Raw genomic sequence first — 15,761 nt, 5'->3', positions numbered from 1 at the left:
AAGTTTGTGTGCGACCTCAAAATATTAAATCTTTCTTCAGCACTTGCCTTTCCCATTTTTTGTGGTGGTGTGCAGTTATCATTTCATTTCATTTATGCAAAAGTTTAGGAACTGTTTTTAATTTTCATTTATAAGTCATCTGAGAGTTGTAAATACAGATTGTAAACTAATATACAAATGGTTTCATACAATTACTAAGTAATATTTGTGATTCATGAAATAACAAGTGCTAATATCTGCATTAAATTATTATGGCAAAACTAAATCATTGTTTTCAAATGGTTCTTTGTTTGTTGCATCCCTTGTGAGGATTATCTGCACTGAGCAATCAATGCATCAATAAAAGCAGCATGTTTTTATTTTATATAAGAATCACTTTTAATTCTGTGACAAATACAACGAACAACAGCTGTACAAATTTCTTATAAACATATTTTTAAAATGTACACATAAACATCCATGATAATTATAAACCGTACAATTAATAACACAGTTCAAATTTTAAATGCTGTTATCGGGTATTTTGCCACACAGCACAATCTGAGCCAACCCGATCCCGTGGTATAAGTCGCAGCTCTGATCCGTGTTTCAGAAAAACATTGCCTGCAACACATCAAGTAATTATTTTTCCTTAAATAATATCTTCAAAGAAACTATTACAACACAACATTGATAATACTCTTACCAGCAGTCTGCTGTGGATTAATTCCAATCCCATCATCTGTGATAATAGCAGATGTTGCAGGTGGAACTTTAAATTCTTCTGCAGCAAATTTCAAAACTGCTGTGAATGGTGTGTTTTCAGGAACACTCAATCTGTGGCAACATTGCAACTTATGTATGAAATAATAAAATGTGTTTCAAATTTAGTTCTTAGAAACACACATACAACGTACATCTCTCCACGGGAAATCTGATTTACACACTAAATCATCCAACCATGCAAATATACGGTAACCTATGATTTCAGAACTGGAAAGAGATTTTAGTATTTTGATAACCATATTGAATTCCTCATCTGATAGTGAAGCTTTTGAGTCTGGTGAAGCCCATTTAACAATTCCATGTTTAAGAAAATATGGAACTTCCCATCTCATGTTTTTCCCAACATCTGTCACAAACTCTAGGAAAGTTGAAAGAAACTCAGGATAACTTTCTGACACAAGTACCACAGTCCTTTCATCAACTGCTGTAAGCACCTTCTTCCATAATACCAATTCTGGGCCTGATCCCTGCCTTAATGTTAAAAGTATTCTCTCTAGGATAATTTTTTTAACATTGGCATTACTTTCATCCTTTTCTTTCAGAGTCAGCAGTTTGAACAAACATGGAACATAAATTTCATCAGAAATTACTTTGCTGGCTGACTGTGCAACTCTTTCTGTTTTCCCATGCAGAAGATTATTTGTCCACATTGACATAAGTATAAACTCAAAATCTTTCAGCACATATGCGTCACAATTTTTCAAAGACAGCAAATGCATAACTGTTCTTTCACAGACCCTTTCTGACAGCAAAGTTTGGACTGTAGTTTCAAATCTAATCATTCCACAGTAATCAATATATGTGTCTATGGCAGTAAATACTATGTGTGTATCTGCATTCACTTTGGAAAGGAAAGATATTAATAACTTGTCACTAGCTCCCTCAAAGAAACTGAATGTAAATGGAACATGCCTATTTTTTTTATTCCACCAATTAATTAACTGCTCTTCAAACTTGCTTGCAGTACCATTTGAACTCATTTTCAAATAAAGCATTTCCAAAGACTGAGCCAGTTTGAAAGAATATTTTACAGCAGTTTCTGTTGCAGATTCTATCCATGAACTTTCTTCACACAAGAGAAGAAATTTGTCAATATGATGAAGCACAGGTTCCGCTTCATCTTCCTCCATATCTTATTTATATTCTAAATCATAAGCTGAGTCATTTAGCTGCCATCAAAATTCTTCGCAATCTTCTTATCTGATAAACAAACAGAGAAAAAATACTTTTGTATATTGCTGTATACATAAATTTCAAATATTTCCCACCCTTACTTCAAAGCAGTAACCCAAAGCATAATGATTTGTTTTAAACACAAATCCACTCTCCACTGAAAGTATTATGTAAATATGACTAAACAATCACAAATTGTTCTGCATCATTCAATGTGTCATATCCAACAAAATAATCTAGTCTTCCAGGAGCATATATTGTTTGCCATGGATCAGTGCACAACATATACACACCAATAATTGAATAAGACATAAGTCAAATCCTAATCACTCTTTTTATATATACAAGTGACAGCAGAGGAAGAAATGAAGATCAAGGTTCAACGCGTAGCCAAAAGCGAGGCCATTATGAGATGGAGCATGTATTTGTATTTTACAAGGATATGGAAGGAAATCTGTAAGTCCTATTAAAGGAAACCATTCCAGCAATCGTCTTTTACACAATACAGGGGATACCACAGAAAACTTAGGTCTGGGTGGCCACTGATTTACTTAACACTCCTCTCAAACATGGGTCAAATGTCTTAATAATAAAGCCATCTGTCGGTAATGAATGTGGAAATTGTGAAATTTGGCAAATAAACAGGAATAAAATGTTAAGTTATAGATGTCATCAATTTGAAGTCTGGGGTGAACAGCTCTTTTCTAGGGATGTTCCAAAAACACACACAAATAATTGGCACAGATGAAAGAGGGAATGAGTGGCAGGAAAAAGAAATCCTAGCACTAACTGGTGACACAAACGGCAGACCTACAGTTATGTTGTCTGACAATTACCCACTAGGCTACCAAGGCTTTGGGTTGGAGTGGAGGAAGGGGAGGCTGGGGAGGGGGGGGGGAAGACACTACACCACAAGTATAACTGCTGCAAGTGAAAAAAGGAATAGTAGGAAGTATGTGCACCAGAAGATCGAATTACAATGTGTGAGTGAGGGGGACAGGCAACACCGGGGGAACCTCTAATAAAACCATGTTGTACGATGAAAACCTATATAAGGAGTATTAAATGTGCAGACAATGAAATTATACAAAACAGTGACAATTATGAATTTAACTGTGGGGAGAGGGGCTGCATCAAGTGTACACCAAACACGTATTTCTGTTGTGCCAAAGCATACCCTACCCCAGAGAGACAAGGTCACTTACCAAAAAGCAATGTCATACCACTGTCAATGCAACCATGTGCAGCTTTCTATGGGAGGACAACAAAAACTTGCTGTCACATGTGTGAAGAGCACACATGCTCATGAAGTTCAAATATCTGCAGAACCACATGCGATAATTGATACCGTGCCTTATGCATGCACAATTGGTACTTGGTGTCATTCATGCGACAGGCCTGACAACTGACATGAGTAGAGCACTGAAACTGGTTGCATAATAAAACAATCAAAACAACAGGTTAAATTTTACTTATGGCAGCAGCGGCACGTCGCTATGCATAGTGTGTGAATGTTGGCTATGCACAACTGATCTGCATGAGCACAATGAACAAGTGGATCAATGTTCTTTTAATTAAATCATAAGAGAAGATAGGTGGATTAACGTTTATTCATAATAGAATTCCACATTCTATATATTAAAAAACATTGATTCACCTACCTCCTCCCATGATTTAATTAAAAGGCACTGACCCACTTAATCAGTGTGCTAATGCAGATTGAATCCAACATTAGCACACTACACTGCAGCTGCCGTACATAAACCAAAATAATGGCTGTTGGTACAGTATTATATTTCAGCAACCAGCCACTGTCTCTCACTCCTGAATCTGAGATGAAATAAAATTAGTTTCTCTATATACCTACCAGTAAATTTACCAATATGTGCACGAGCTGTCCTAGCTCATATATTTCTATCTTCTCCCTTGATGTCTATCCCGATTTTACACATGACTCTCAGATATTCATTCTAGTTGCGATGCTAAATGAAAAGATAGGTAACTGATGTGTACTTTATGTGTGTACTGCAGAGGATGCAAGTTTTGTAACAGAAATCTGGTACTAAAGAATTTCTTTGTTTAACAATGAACAGCCAAATACCCCTGTTATAGATGGCCCCCCCTTCCTGATATTGTGGATTACATTTAATTACACATATTCCAATCTCACATAAGACACAAAAAATATATATTCACAGATACAACTGGGCACAATGTCTACACATATTTCATTAGTGGTGAAACATGCTAGAGTTTATAACTAAAAAAATTCTTAACACATTTTGGTAACCAAATCGACACAAGTGAAATAAAAGACATGAGTGAAATATACCAATCACAGAAAAAGCTTAAATAGGTGCTGACAGTTGCAGAAATGAACAGCAATCAGCTAAACACAGAATTTGGGGGAAACTCTGCACAAGGTCTACAGCGCATGTATAGTACAACGCAGCTCTTCTTTTGGGTACTGCTGTTGGCAATTCTTTATCACTGTTTGAGGCCAATCAAGGGACAGTGTATGGGAGCCTATGAAAACCACTCAGTCTTATAATCTTGGTTGTCACAAACAGTTCATGGTTTTTTCTAAACATGTCAGGATTTCTGAGGTTGTGGTTAGGTTGCACAGCTTAAATTGCTGCGAGTGAAATAAAATACAAGTTAACGTCATTTATGAATCACATCTGACTTGCGATTCACCACGTTTGCATTTCCAGTCATGTGAATCATTACCAGCAGTAGCACAGAATGATAAAGCTGTGGTGCACCTTTAGTGTACTTTTACCACAAATGCATGCAATGCAATGCAAGCAGACCAAAGCAGGAAAATCATTATGAGCATGAAGAGGCACAGCAGAAGCAAGAGGTGTGCTCCTTCCTCCCCCCCCCCCCCCCCCCCCCAACAGGAATGTGCATTATACAGTGACCCATGATAAGGTAGTTAATAAGGGCAGCACAATAAAACACAGATTATAAAAGAATTGGAAAAAAGAAACCAGAATCTCAGATTGAGGCACAGTAGAGAAAGTGTGAGGGGGAGAGGTGTAGCTACTGCAAGAGTTCTGTAAAACAAGTTTTGTGGGCCTTGTGTGGAGTAGATAGGCCTATGTAGAAACTGAAAGGAGGCCAGTATCGAACTATTTAAAAGCCTGATGCAATTTTATTTATTTTAAAATTGACATTTATGTCAGTGGCTTATCGATTTTAGCTAAACTAGATGAGTTAGGAAAGAAGACCAAGAAAATCACTACGCCATTTAGCACTTCAATGGGTGTGTCAGCAGCATCTGCTCACAGATTTTCCCAAATCCAAGTGAAACCTTACAAACAATGGAAAATCCAGGATGGCTGTAACAATATTATGAAAAGGATAGTTGCTACTCACTACATGGTCGAGATGCTGAGTTGTCAATAGGCACAACAAAAAGATTGTCAGAAAGTGAACTTTGTTCCTATCAGCAACTCAGCATCTCCACTATAAGGAAAGTAGCAACTATACTTTTCAGAATATTGTTACATTCCATCCTGTCTTTTCCACTGTTTGATTTTGCCTGCTTGGTTTTCTTCCGCCCCATAACCCAATACTGTTTTCCTTTGCTTCTATTTTTTAATGCATTACTATACTCGCATCGACAGAAGCGTCCGATCCCATGCGTCGGCTTTGACCCGTGACGTAAGGGTGTTGTCATGTGTGACGTCATGACGATGTGGAGTTTGGTTTGTGAGTGTGGCGTGTTTGTAGATGTTGTCGTGTTGTGGTTTGTTGTGCTCTCTGATGGTATGTTTAGGGTTTTCGTTTGTGTGGTGTAATGGGCTCAGTTTGCTTTTGCACATTATCCAGAATTGTTCGAGTGTCGGCTGTGTTTGTAGTGGAATTCGTTTCAGTGAGTTAACGATTTTGTGTGAAGGTTAATTTAGTGTTGTTCGCTGTACATCGTGTGGTAATTTTAGTAAAATTAATCGGTTGTTGTTTTTGTTTAGGAATGGATATGTCAGATAAAATTAACAGTGCGCAGGTCAAAGGAAGTATTCGATCCCAATGTGTGGCTGTGTATGTTGATATTGCTATCGGGAGATGTTTTTGAGCTATATAGGCCAAGGGAAGTGTTTGATCCTAATTTATGGGATCGGGAGCTGCTGTTGAGCTATATAGGTCAAGGGAAGTGTCCGATTCCAGATGATATTGTGTTTAGTGGTATTTGGGGAGTTTTGTGATGTCATTTTTTTTCGTCGTTTTGTGTGGTTTTGTATGGGAGTGGGTGTCTAAATTTGTTTATATTTAGTTTGCCCCCACCCAAAAACATCCCATTTCCCGTGCTTGTCCCGTTAGTGTCATTAGGCTTCTTGTGGAAAGTGTGTGTGTGTGTGTGTGTGTTTTTCGATGTATTTTCGTCCTCATAATGTGTACGTACCGACTTTATATGCGCCATATTGGAATCGTGGTTTATGGTCGTTTCCGCCATATTTGTGATGTTATGAGTCAAAGCAGACGGGCGGGATCGGACGCTTCCGTATTTCCCTATACTGTCCAGCTGGCAACTGGAATCTGTCAACATACAAAATATGATCCTGAAATGCTCTGATACTGTGATGAAGCATGGCTGCATTTGCAGAAGGCTCATGAACTTTTTCCACAAGACCCCAATTGCTGATACATATGAACACCATAATGCAGCCTACTAAGGACTAACAAAACAATCAACAGTTACTTCATACACGACAATGCAAGTGCACCGCCAATATGAATATGACAGTTTTATAAGGAAGTGGAGTATAGGAACTATAATTTTGTTTGTGTACATCTCTGTGAGAAGATGCTATTACCATTTTCCATCTGAAGCGCTAAATGGTGCACCAACTTTCTCAGACATACTTCCAAGTCCACTCCTAACTCATCTAGTTTTGTCAAAACTGATACGCCACTTGCCAGAGTCTGAGGCTCATGTCACAGTGTGTGCGGAAATATGAGATTGCCTTTCCAATATTGCAGACTGTTAAAGATTTGAGCATACAGAATAGGTCCTCAGATACATGAGTGGCTCGAAGACTAAGTAACAGAACCTAGTACATTATCCTGTCTGGCAAGTGTTCATTGCAGATAAAGCTATTGTCAGGAATGACCCAGGCAAGTGTGATGGGGCTGCTCATTTTCTCTACATATATAAACACTCCCAGGGTTGGGGTGAGCAGCAAACTGAATTTGTTTGCTGATGTAGCTGTAGTTTGCAAGGCAGTGCCATCTTTAAGGAATAGTTGCATGGTACAGGATGACTGACAGAATTTTTATTCAGTACGATGAATGGCACCTACATTAATAGGAAAAATAATCATATAATGATGAAATACAATATTAGTGATGTGCCATATCAAATATCAAGCCGTGATGTTGCAAAGCAACACGAAATGGAATGACCGTGGAAGCTTGAACGGTCAATTTCAGTTTCCTGGAACAATTATAGGAAAGTGTAGCTCATCTGTGTACAAAACACTTGCTTAACCAATTTTTGCTTACTGCTCATGTCTTTGGGACCCCATCAGGTCAATTTAAAGGAAGACATCAAAGCAATTAATGTGCGTGTTGACTGATTTGTTACCAGTAAGTTTGAGCAACATGTGAGTATTATGGAACTTCTATGTTAACTCTGGTGGGAATCCCTGAAGAGGAGCTGTGCTTTTCGCAAAACATTATTGAGAAAGTTCAGAGAACCAGCATTTGTGACAGAGTGCAGAACAATCCTACTGCCACCAACACGCAATTCAAGAAAGGGAGATGAGAGAAATAAGGTCTCATATGGAAGCATATAGAGAGTCATTAACCCCTTGCACCTTTTTCCAGTGGAATAGCAAAGGGGAATGACCAGCAATTGCATAATGTATCCTAAACCATGCACCATATGGTGGCTTGCAGATTTTGTATTAGGGTGAAGTGGGGTAAGTGTAACCATGGGGTTAGTGTAACCACGACTTATGGTGCCTTAAAGAAGCTGTATTTTTACCTCTGACCTATCATACACATTAATTTACTCCTTTCTTTGTTATATTTAACCATAAGTTGTCAAATATGACAAATTGGTAATTAATTTTTGGACTTGAATTGACGTCTACATTTTCACTCTGCGAGTGAGTGACACGTTCAGAATTTGGTAGTCTGTCATTCTTGCAGTTTTAAAGATAACTGCACAATTTTTTGGTTACAAACTAACTTTTGCATGACAATTTCAAATATGAGATTCATTTTACTCTACTGATAAAGCTCTTTTTCCTATGTGGGGCAAGTGTAACCAACAGGCTGGAGCAAGTGTAACCGGGGGGGGGGGGGGGGGGGGGGTTTACAAACTTACCGGAATACCGGAACAGATTTATTTATTTAAGCTGTAACCTTGTTTTTGCTATCACACTAGATCAACTAAACTGGCCTTCCTGTACATATGGAGTTTGTGTGAGATATATTTTATTTTTTGTTTAAGTCTACTATATGTTTAAACCACGTTTCCTTTTATAAAATATGACACAGTCTGATAGTGTAGTCCCATTGGTAAAACAAAGAAGGAAAGAATTGCACCAGGATCTGAAGTTATCACTTTTCAAGATGCCATCTATAAAGAAAAAGATTTCAAAGGAAACAAGAATAATAAGGAGAAAGCAAAACAAAAGAGCATTATCGACATAAAAAAGGGCTTGGTAATGAAAAGTAAATCTTCCAAACAAAGTGCTGTTACTTTATCTGAAATGGCATTTGGGAATGTTGTGGAAAAAAATCCCTGATTGCTCATGTGGGTAACAAGAAAAAAAAAGACTGGAAGTTGAATCAACAAGTGAAGAAAGTGAAACTGAAGGAGGCCTATCTTTAATAAGTGCTGATGAAGAAAATAGGACCGTAATAACACTGGACGATCTGGGGAAGAAATGATAAACTGTGAAGAAGAAAAAGAGGCAAACTTTTTAGAAGCCAAAGATAAAATTACAGTTGGAAACTATGTTCTGGTAGCTTTTGCAACAAAATGTAAGAAGGTTCATTTTATTGGCCATGTTACCAAAAGTAGTGATTTAGGAGATCCAGAAGTGATTTTCCTCAGATGCAAAAATAAGACAAATCATGGCACCACATTCTACTGGCCTGAGAGAAGAGATGAGACGGAAGTTCCATCCTCTGACGTCATTCCAGTGCTGCCTGAGCCTACTTTGAGTCACCAGGGGAGACCTGTCATTTGGTGTTACATTTTATTCATACTAGATTCAGTGACTAAATAACAGTTAGGGCCTAAGTGTGAATATAATAAGTTGAATTAGGGCAGTTTAGCGTTAAACACAAATTGCCAACAACTTGAGTTCAATTACCATGAAAAATAATAGAAAGTGAACTTATAAAGTGAATTTTTCTTTTCTCTTGATACTAGATATTTTATTATTTTTGTTAAATTGCCTACTGAAGAAAAAATATTACTTTTGTAGAACTTAAACTAATAAATTACAAAAATAAATCGTCTATGAAGCATTCTGTTTCAGTGTTTTATGGTTTAGGCTAACACTTATTTTTTAGTTTAGCTAACATTTTCTGTGTATTTCATAATATACAAAGAGGTGTGTGCAAAAAAGTTCATATCTTGAGTAAAATTTAAGATATTTTAATAATTTAAAAATCATCAAGTTCCGTAAAAATTGGGTAATCCGGTCACTTACCCCAAGTCTCTTTTACAATGCTCTGTATGGGTACAACAATGCGGGGTTACACTTGCCCCGAACCATGGGACAAGTGTAACCTCACAACACAAAATTTTGAAAACAATTAATTGACCATACAATTTCTTTTTTCAAAAGTAAAATGTAGACTGTTTAAAAGTCAAGCATGAAAAATTTCAAAATCATATCTTCAATAACAAGTCGGCAATTTGGTGTCAAAGTTGAACTATGCCAAAACGTGGTTACTTACCCCACTTCACCCTAATTAGAATGTATTAGTTTCCACAAAAATCTGGGTACACTACTGCTCAAACTTTAAACAAGCTGTACTGAAACACTACAAACATGTTGTCTGTGAGAGTGAACACTACAAAAATCTAAAAAGCCAGTTAAGGTATCTTTCTTTCTTTCTTTCTTTTTTTTTTTTTTTTTTTTTTCACTTCATGATCACAGCAGTTAACTTTCACCGTAATCTTGTAGGGAAATATTTTCTGTGGTGCTACTCTTTCTATAATCCAAGTCCTACTAAAATGTATGTTGTTCTCATTAAAAGAAGCATCAAAAATTACTTCATAAATGGGATTTAATTTGCACGAATAAAAATCTAAGGCTACAATAGTCACCTAGCAGACTTCAAGTCGGCCAAAAGTCCAAGTGTAATAAGTACAAAGTGTAACCTGTTTTTTTTTCCCAGGAAAGAAACAAAACTTCCTTAATATCTCTGATATTTCCCAATACGCACTGTTGCTAATGACACAAACGTGGTATTTTGATATCTGCATGTTTCTCTCCACCACATTTAGTATTGATAAGTTACAAGTAATATTTTCCTGAATAGTTCCATGTATCACAGCACTCAGCAACATCGTTTGTTACATGTAATACATTTTCGTGATCCTTGTCTTTGTACTGACTTTTACAAATACTTCCATTGTAGTAAACTCACAAAGAAATTTTTTTGTTGTACTGTCGAAATCATGGTTCTGGCAGTCGTCTTACAACAAACGGGTTGTTCTTGCATAGGCATAAAATGCGCCCCTACTGCTGTCAAGACAACTGTCATCTTCTCTGGGTACAATGCTTAAACTAATTACTTGTGATACTAATGTTTCGAAACTTACACTTTAAATGGTAATTTGGGATCTGATGTAAGAGTAATCTTGAATGTTACTTTAGACCTGAAAAGTGAAATATGGTCGTGTTACTTCAATATGTTATGCATGTTAGAACTTTTAACGAGAAAAACACATCACTCTTTTATCTCTGACATATTCTCGACTGTTTTCTGTACACAGATTTACTCACGCCATAGCTTCTTTCACAAAATAAACGAAACTATACACCAAACAATAACGCCAAACATGCACTTTGACAATTTAAGTACTTGCACGCCGCTAACGCAAACGCAACTAAGATCTCTGATACAATTAATGTCGTTGATCATTATGGCCGGGCAAAGTGGTATAATTTTATGTTTTATAAACCGTGTGCCTTTATTTGTACATACATCACGAGAGGTACGTGGCTGCGATAATTTCAAATATATAAAATATATGTCTGTGTATTTATATAGATCGTTTGTGGCTAGGGCGACCGAGCCACAAGCTGCGATTTGTCTACGTTCATTATATACTCGCAAACATATCGTAGTGTGAGGACTGGTGACCGATACAGAAAACGGTGCAAAGGGGAAACAGGAGTCACCCGTTTGAGAGCAATTTCCCGCATTTGTGGGTGCCGCTGTTGTCACTTCTACCTGTTGGTAAGAATTGTACAGTCACCATTGCCCAAGTTCATTAAAGTATCTTTACTGACAACTGAACTTTTTGAAATGGAATACGATCCGACATTGCTTACGTACATACATATTCTAAACTGTCGATGACCCACACTCTTGTGGCATTGGCTGTTCTTTGCCGTTCCATGCAATTGTCGCATCTTATCCTCGCCTCAGTGTCTTCCATATACTTCGTCCTAGACCGTCCCTTCCCTTTCTTTCCAGAAATTTTCCTACAAGAATGTTAACAATGAAAGTGTTGAGTCTGATGACAGGCCAAAAATTTTTTGTTCTCTTTTAAATTTCCTTTAGAATTTTTTCTCTTCCTTGACTTTCCTTAAAACTTTCTTGTTGGGTTTTCTTTCTGTCCAGCTCATTCTTATCATTTATCGCCATGTCCACATTTTAGCGGCTTACAGTTGATTCCTTTCCAATCTAAGCAGAGTCAACTATCACAGAGCAGTGTACTCCACATAAATGATTTTGTAAACTTTTTTCTGGCATTTATAATAATAAATTTTCTGGTAATTTTTTTCTTAGACATAAATTATTCTTTTGCCAATGCTACCCTTCACTTCCATTAAGGATCTATTGTCATCTGTGATTATACTACCAAGATAAACTTGTTTCATCTGATCAATTCTGCCATTATAAATTTTTTATATTGGTTTTAATCTCTCCCATACTTTTCTGTACTACCATTACTTACATTTTCCATTTGTTCGCTTATTATTTGCATAGTTTAAGACTGTCTGATAGGACCTGCAAAATTCTGTTAATTTCTTTTTCAGAGTCTGCTGCTATTGTGATATGAACTTATCTGATGAAATGCATCTGTATTTGTATCTCTTTATTGGTCTTGTAAATTGCAATTTAATATATTGCATAACAGTTTAGGACAAGTCATGTTTTATATAGTAAATACTATTATATTTACCATGACTTTGAAAACTAATTCAGTACATGTTTCATGTTGTTGTCTGTTGTGGTCTTCAGTCCAGAGACTGGTTTGATTTAGCTCTCCATGCCACTCTATCCTGTGCAAGCCTCTTCATCTTCAAGTACCTACTGCAACTTACATCCTTCTGAATCTGCTTAGTGTATTCATCTCTTGGTCTCCCTCTACGATTTTACTCTCCACACTACCCTCCAATACTAAATTGGTGATCCCTTGATGCCTCTGAACATGTCCTACCAACCAATGCCTTCTTCTAGTCGTGCCACAAATTCCTCTTCTCCTCAATTCTATTCAGTACCTCCTCAAATCAGTATATTAGGACAGTTTTGTTTACAAACCAACAATTCTGTACAGTGCATTGCCAGATAGCATAAAAAATTCCAAACATTAGTACATTCAAAAAAGAACTACAAAATCTACTAATAAACAACGGCTTCTACAGCATTAACGAATACCTGGATTTTGCTCAAATCTGTAGATCTACTTCATAACTCTCTAAACAAAAATTCATAATTATCAACCATACCTAGATAAAACCAAACTTCTTTCATCCATGTATGTATGTAATTATGCACCTAGCTTTTGTGCTGTATGTTTCTATTCCTAGTTAACTAAAGTACTGGTATTTGATAGTTTTGGTAAAATCAACCAAGGGGTTTTGAAGGTTTTCTTCTACCTATATGTACGTTAGCAGAATAATGTTTTTGTTATAAAGATGTGTTGATACCAATGATAAGATTTTGTACATGATGTAAATATGTAATATTTTGTACTGTTCTGTACTTTGACAAGTTCGATATCATGAATGTGATAATAAGGGCGCTAATAAATAAATAAATAGTTACATGATCTACCCATCTACTTTTCAGCTCTCTTCTGTAGCACCACGCCTCGAAAGCTTCCAGTCTGTTCTTGTCCAAACTATTTATCAGCCATGTTTCACTTCCATATATAGCTACACTCCACACAAATACTTTCAGAAAAGACTTCCTGACACTTAAATCTATACTCGATGTTAACAAACCTCTCCTCTTCAGAAATGCTTTCCTTGCCATAGCCAGTCTACATTTTATATCCACTTCACTGCAACCGTCATCAGTAATTTTGCTTCCCAGATAGCAAACCTCATCTACTACTGCAAGTGTCTCATTTCCTGATCTAATTCCCTCAGTATCACCTGATTTAAATTGACTAAATTCCATTATCCTTGTTTTGCTTTTGTTGATTTTCGTCTTATATTCTGCTTTCAAGACACTATCCATTCTGTTCAACTGCTCTTTCAAGCCCTTTGCTGTCTCTGACAGAATTAAAATGTCATCAGCAAATCTCAAAGTTTTTTTTTTTCTTCTCCATATATTTTAATTCCAACCCCAAATTTTTCTTTGCTTTCCTTTACTGCTTGCTCAATATACAGATTGAATAACATAGGGGATAGACTACAATCCTGTTTCACTTCCTTCTCAATTACTGCTTCCCTTCTGTGCCCCTCAACTCTTATAGCTGCCATTTGGTTTCTGTGCGAATTTTAAATAGCCTTTCGCACCCTGTACAAGTCTACAAATGCCAGAAACGTAGCTTTGCCTTTCCTTAGCATATCTTCTACGGTAAGTCGTTGAGTCAGTATTGCCTCGCATGTTCCACCATTTCTGTGGAATCCAAAGTGATCTTCCCCAAGGTCGGCTTCCACCAGGTTTTCCATTTGTCTGTAAATATTTCGTGTTCTTAAACTGATAGTTCGGTAATTTTCACACCTGTCAGCATCTGCTTTCTTTGGGATAGGAATCATGATATTGTTCTTGAAGTGTGAGGCTATTTCGCCTGTCTTGTACATCTTGCTCACCAAGTGGAGAAGTTTTGTCATGGCTGGCTCAGCCAAGACTATCAGTATTTCTAATGGAATGTTGTCTACTCCCGGGGCCTTGTTTCGACTTAGGTGTTTCAGTGCTCTGTCAAACTCTTCATGCAGTATCACATCTCCCATTTCATCTTCATCTACATCCTCTTGAATTTGCATAATATTTCCCTCAAGTATATTGCCCTTGTATAGATCCTCTATACACTCCTTCCACCTTTCTGCCTTCCTTTCTTTCCTTAGAACTGGTTTTCCTTATGAGCTCTTGATATTCATGCAAGTGGTTCTCTTTTCTCCAAAGGTCTCTTTAATTTTCCTGTAAGCAGTATCTGTCTTACCCCTAGTGATATATGCTTCTACATCCTTATAGATACTACTACTACTACAGTGTGAACTCGCAAAAATGTTACATTATGGACATAGTAGAAACGCATCTAGTTACGAGAAACTAGGGGCACCTATTCACGAAATTACAAGAAACATAAAAGCCAGAACTTCATCAAATCCATATAATGCACAGTGATGGGGGGGGGGGGGGGGGGGGAGGGCGGGAGGGAGCCAATGATGTTTACAAAAAAGAATGATCGAGTGCTCTAGAAAACCTAAAGGAATTACTGGATACCAATCAGAGCAAGACAATGATCATCATTGGAATTCCACATAGACATAACCTCGTAAACGGTTTGTGCATAAATAAAGTAATCATGAAAGCCAACAAACAGTTCGAGAACTTATGCAAAATGTATGAAAACGCTCAATTTCTACCTGTTAACTACCTAGAGAAGACATGGTATGCACTTAAATGGAAAGGGAAAGAGACTTCTCAATTTTAGAATTATGGAGACGTCGATGGCAACAGCAGAACCAATGTTACCATACCAACCACAAATATTAGTACAACAACCACCACCAACTACAGCAGTGAAACCATCAAAAACTACAGCAACAAAAAGATCACCATCAATACCAGAAACAAAGCCACCATCATCAGCTGATACAGCACAGCCCTTACCAGTAGCAGAAAAACCAGCATCTTCTGAAGCAAGACAATCCTCATCAGATGTGGCAGGAACTACAGATGCAGAAACATCATCTCAATCAACAGCAGAACCACCATCATCAGAGAAACAATAGAGCCACTATCACAAGTGCTGGCAGCATCAGCATTGCCAGAATCAGGACTATCATCATCACATGAGCAAGCATCAAGGGAAGAAGCAACAACAGAAGAACCAACAACATCGACAGTGGACAAATCAATAAGAGCCACTCATGACAAGAGAAAAACTTCACCATCATGCCATCTTAAGAATTTTTTAGTAGAACCTGGGAGGAAAAAAAAATTAAGATAAGTAGTCAACAAAAAGATGTGTCTGGCCATTCCAGAGCAGGTAATGTTGATGATGTCACACCTAGAATAGCAAATTATAATTTTATTATTCATTTGAATATTGGGGGTTTATTAAGTAATCTGGTCAGTAAGCTTCATAACTTAGAAATATTTCTAGAGAGAACAGAATAGTCTGTAAAGGCTACCTGCTTAAGTGAACATTGGCATAG

The 15,761-nt window shown here is 37.1% G+C and overlaps 1 protein-coding gene across 2 annotated transcripts; it reads right to left on the bottom strand.

Moving 5' to 3' along the window:
• Positions 1-353: 353 nt before the first annotated feature.
• On the bottom strand, positions 354-11,053 carry LOC126175191 (ubiquitin-fold modifier 1). Of its 2 annotated transcripts, XM_049921784.1 has the most exons (5): positions 10,920-11,022; positions 10,736-10,792; positions 1,678-1,965; positions 686-816; positions 354-603 (listed from the first exon to the last, which is right to left on the bottom strand). In XM_049921784.1, exons 3-5 carry the CDS (start codon positions 1,893-1,895, stop codon positions 512-514), a joined length of 441 nt encoding a protein of 146 aa, XP_049777741.1. In that variant the 5' UTR covers positions 1,896-1,965; positions 10,736-10,792; positions 10,920-11,022; the 3' UTR covers positions 354-511. The 2 variants fall into 2 exon arrangements, with proteins under 2 accessions (XP_049777741.1, XP_049777743.1); XM_049921786.1 differs by lacking the exon at positions 1,678-1,965 and having other exon boundaries at positions 10,920-11,053.
• Positions 11,054-15,761: the final 4,708 nt, after the last annotated feature.

The sequence above is a fragment of the Schistocerca cancellata genome, chromosome 3, assembly GCF_023864275.1.
Source record: "Schistocerca cancellata isolate TAMUIC-IGC-003103 chromosome 3, iqSchCanc2.1, whole genome shotgun sequence".
Classification (NCBI taxonomy): Eukaryota; Metazoa; Arthropoda; class Insecta; order Orthoptera; family Acrididae; genus Schistocerca; species Schistocerca cancellata.
The sequence above is the reverse complement of the archived record's forward strand: the minus strand, read 5'-3'. Positions and strand labels throughout refer to the sequence as shown.

What these genes read in the sequence shown, in the direction of transcription:
- LOC126175191 (XM_049921784.1), bottom strand. Translation starts at nt 1,895, where the DNA reads ATGGAGGAAGATGAAGCGGAACCTGTGCTTCATCATATTGACAAATTT. An exon ending in TGGTGGAATAAAAAAAATAG is followed by an intron (nt 817 to 1,677) that starts GCATGTTCCATT and finishes ATGTTGCCACAG; the next exon opens with ATTGAGTGTTCCTGAAAACA. An exon ending in TAATCCACAGCAGACTGCTG is followed by an intron (nt 604 to 685) that starts GTAAGAGTATTA and finishes GATGTGTTGCAG; the next exon opens with GCAATGTTTTTCTGAAACAC.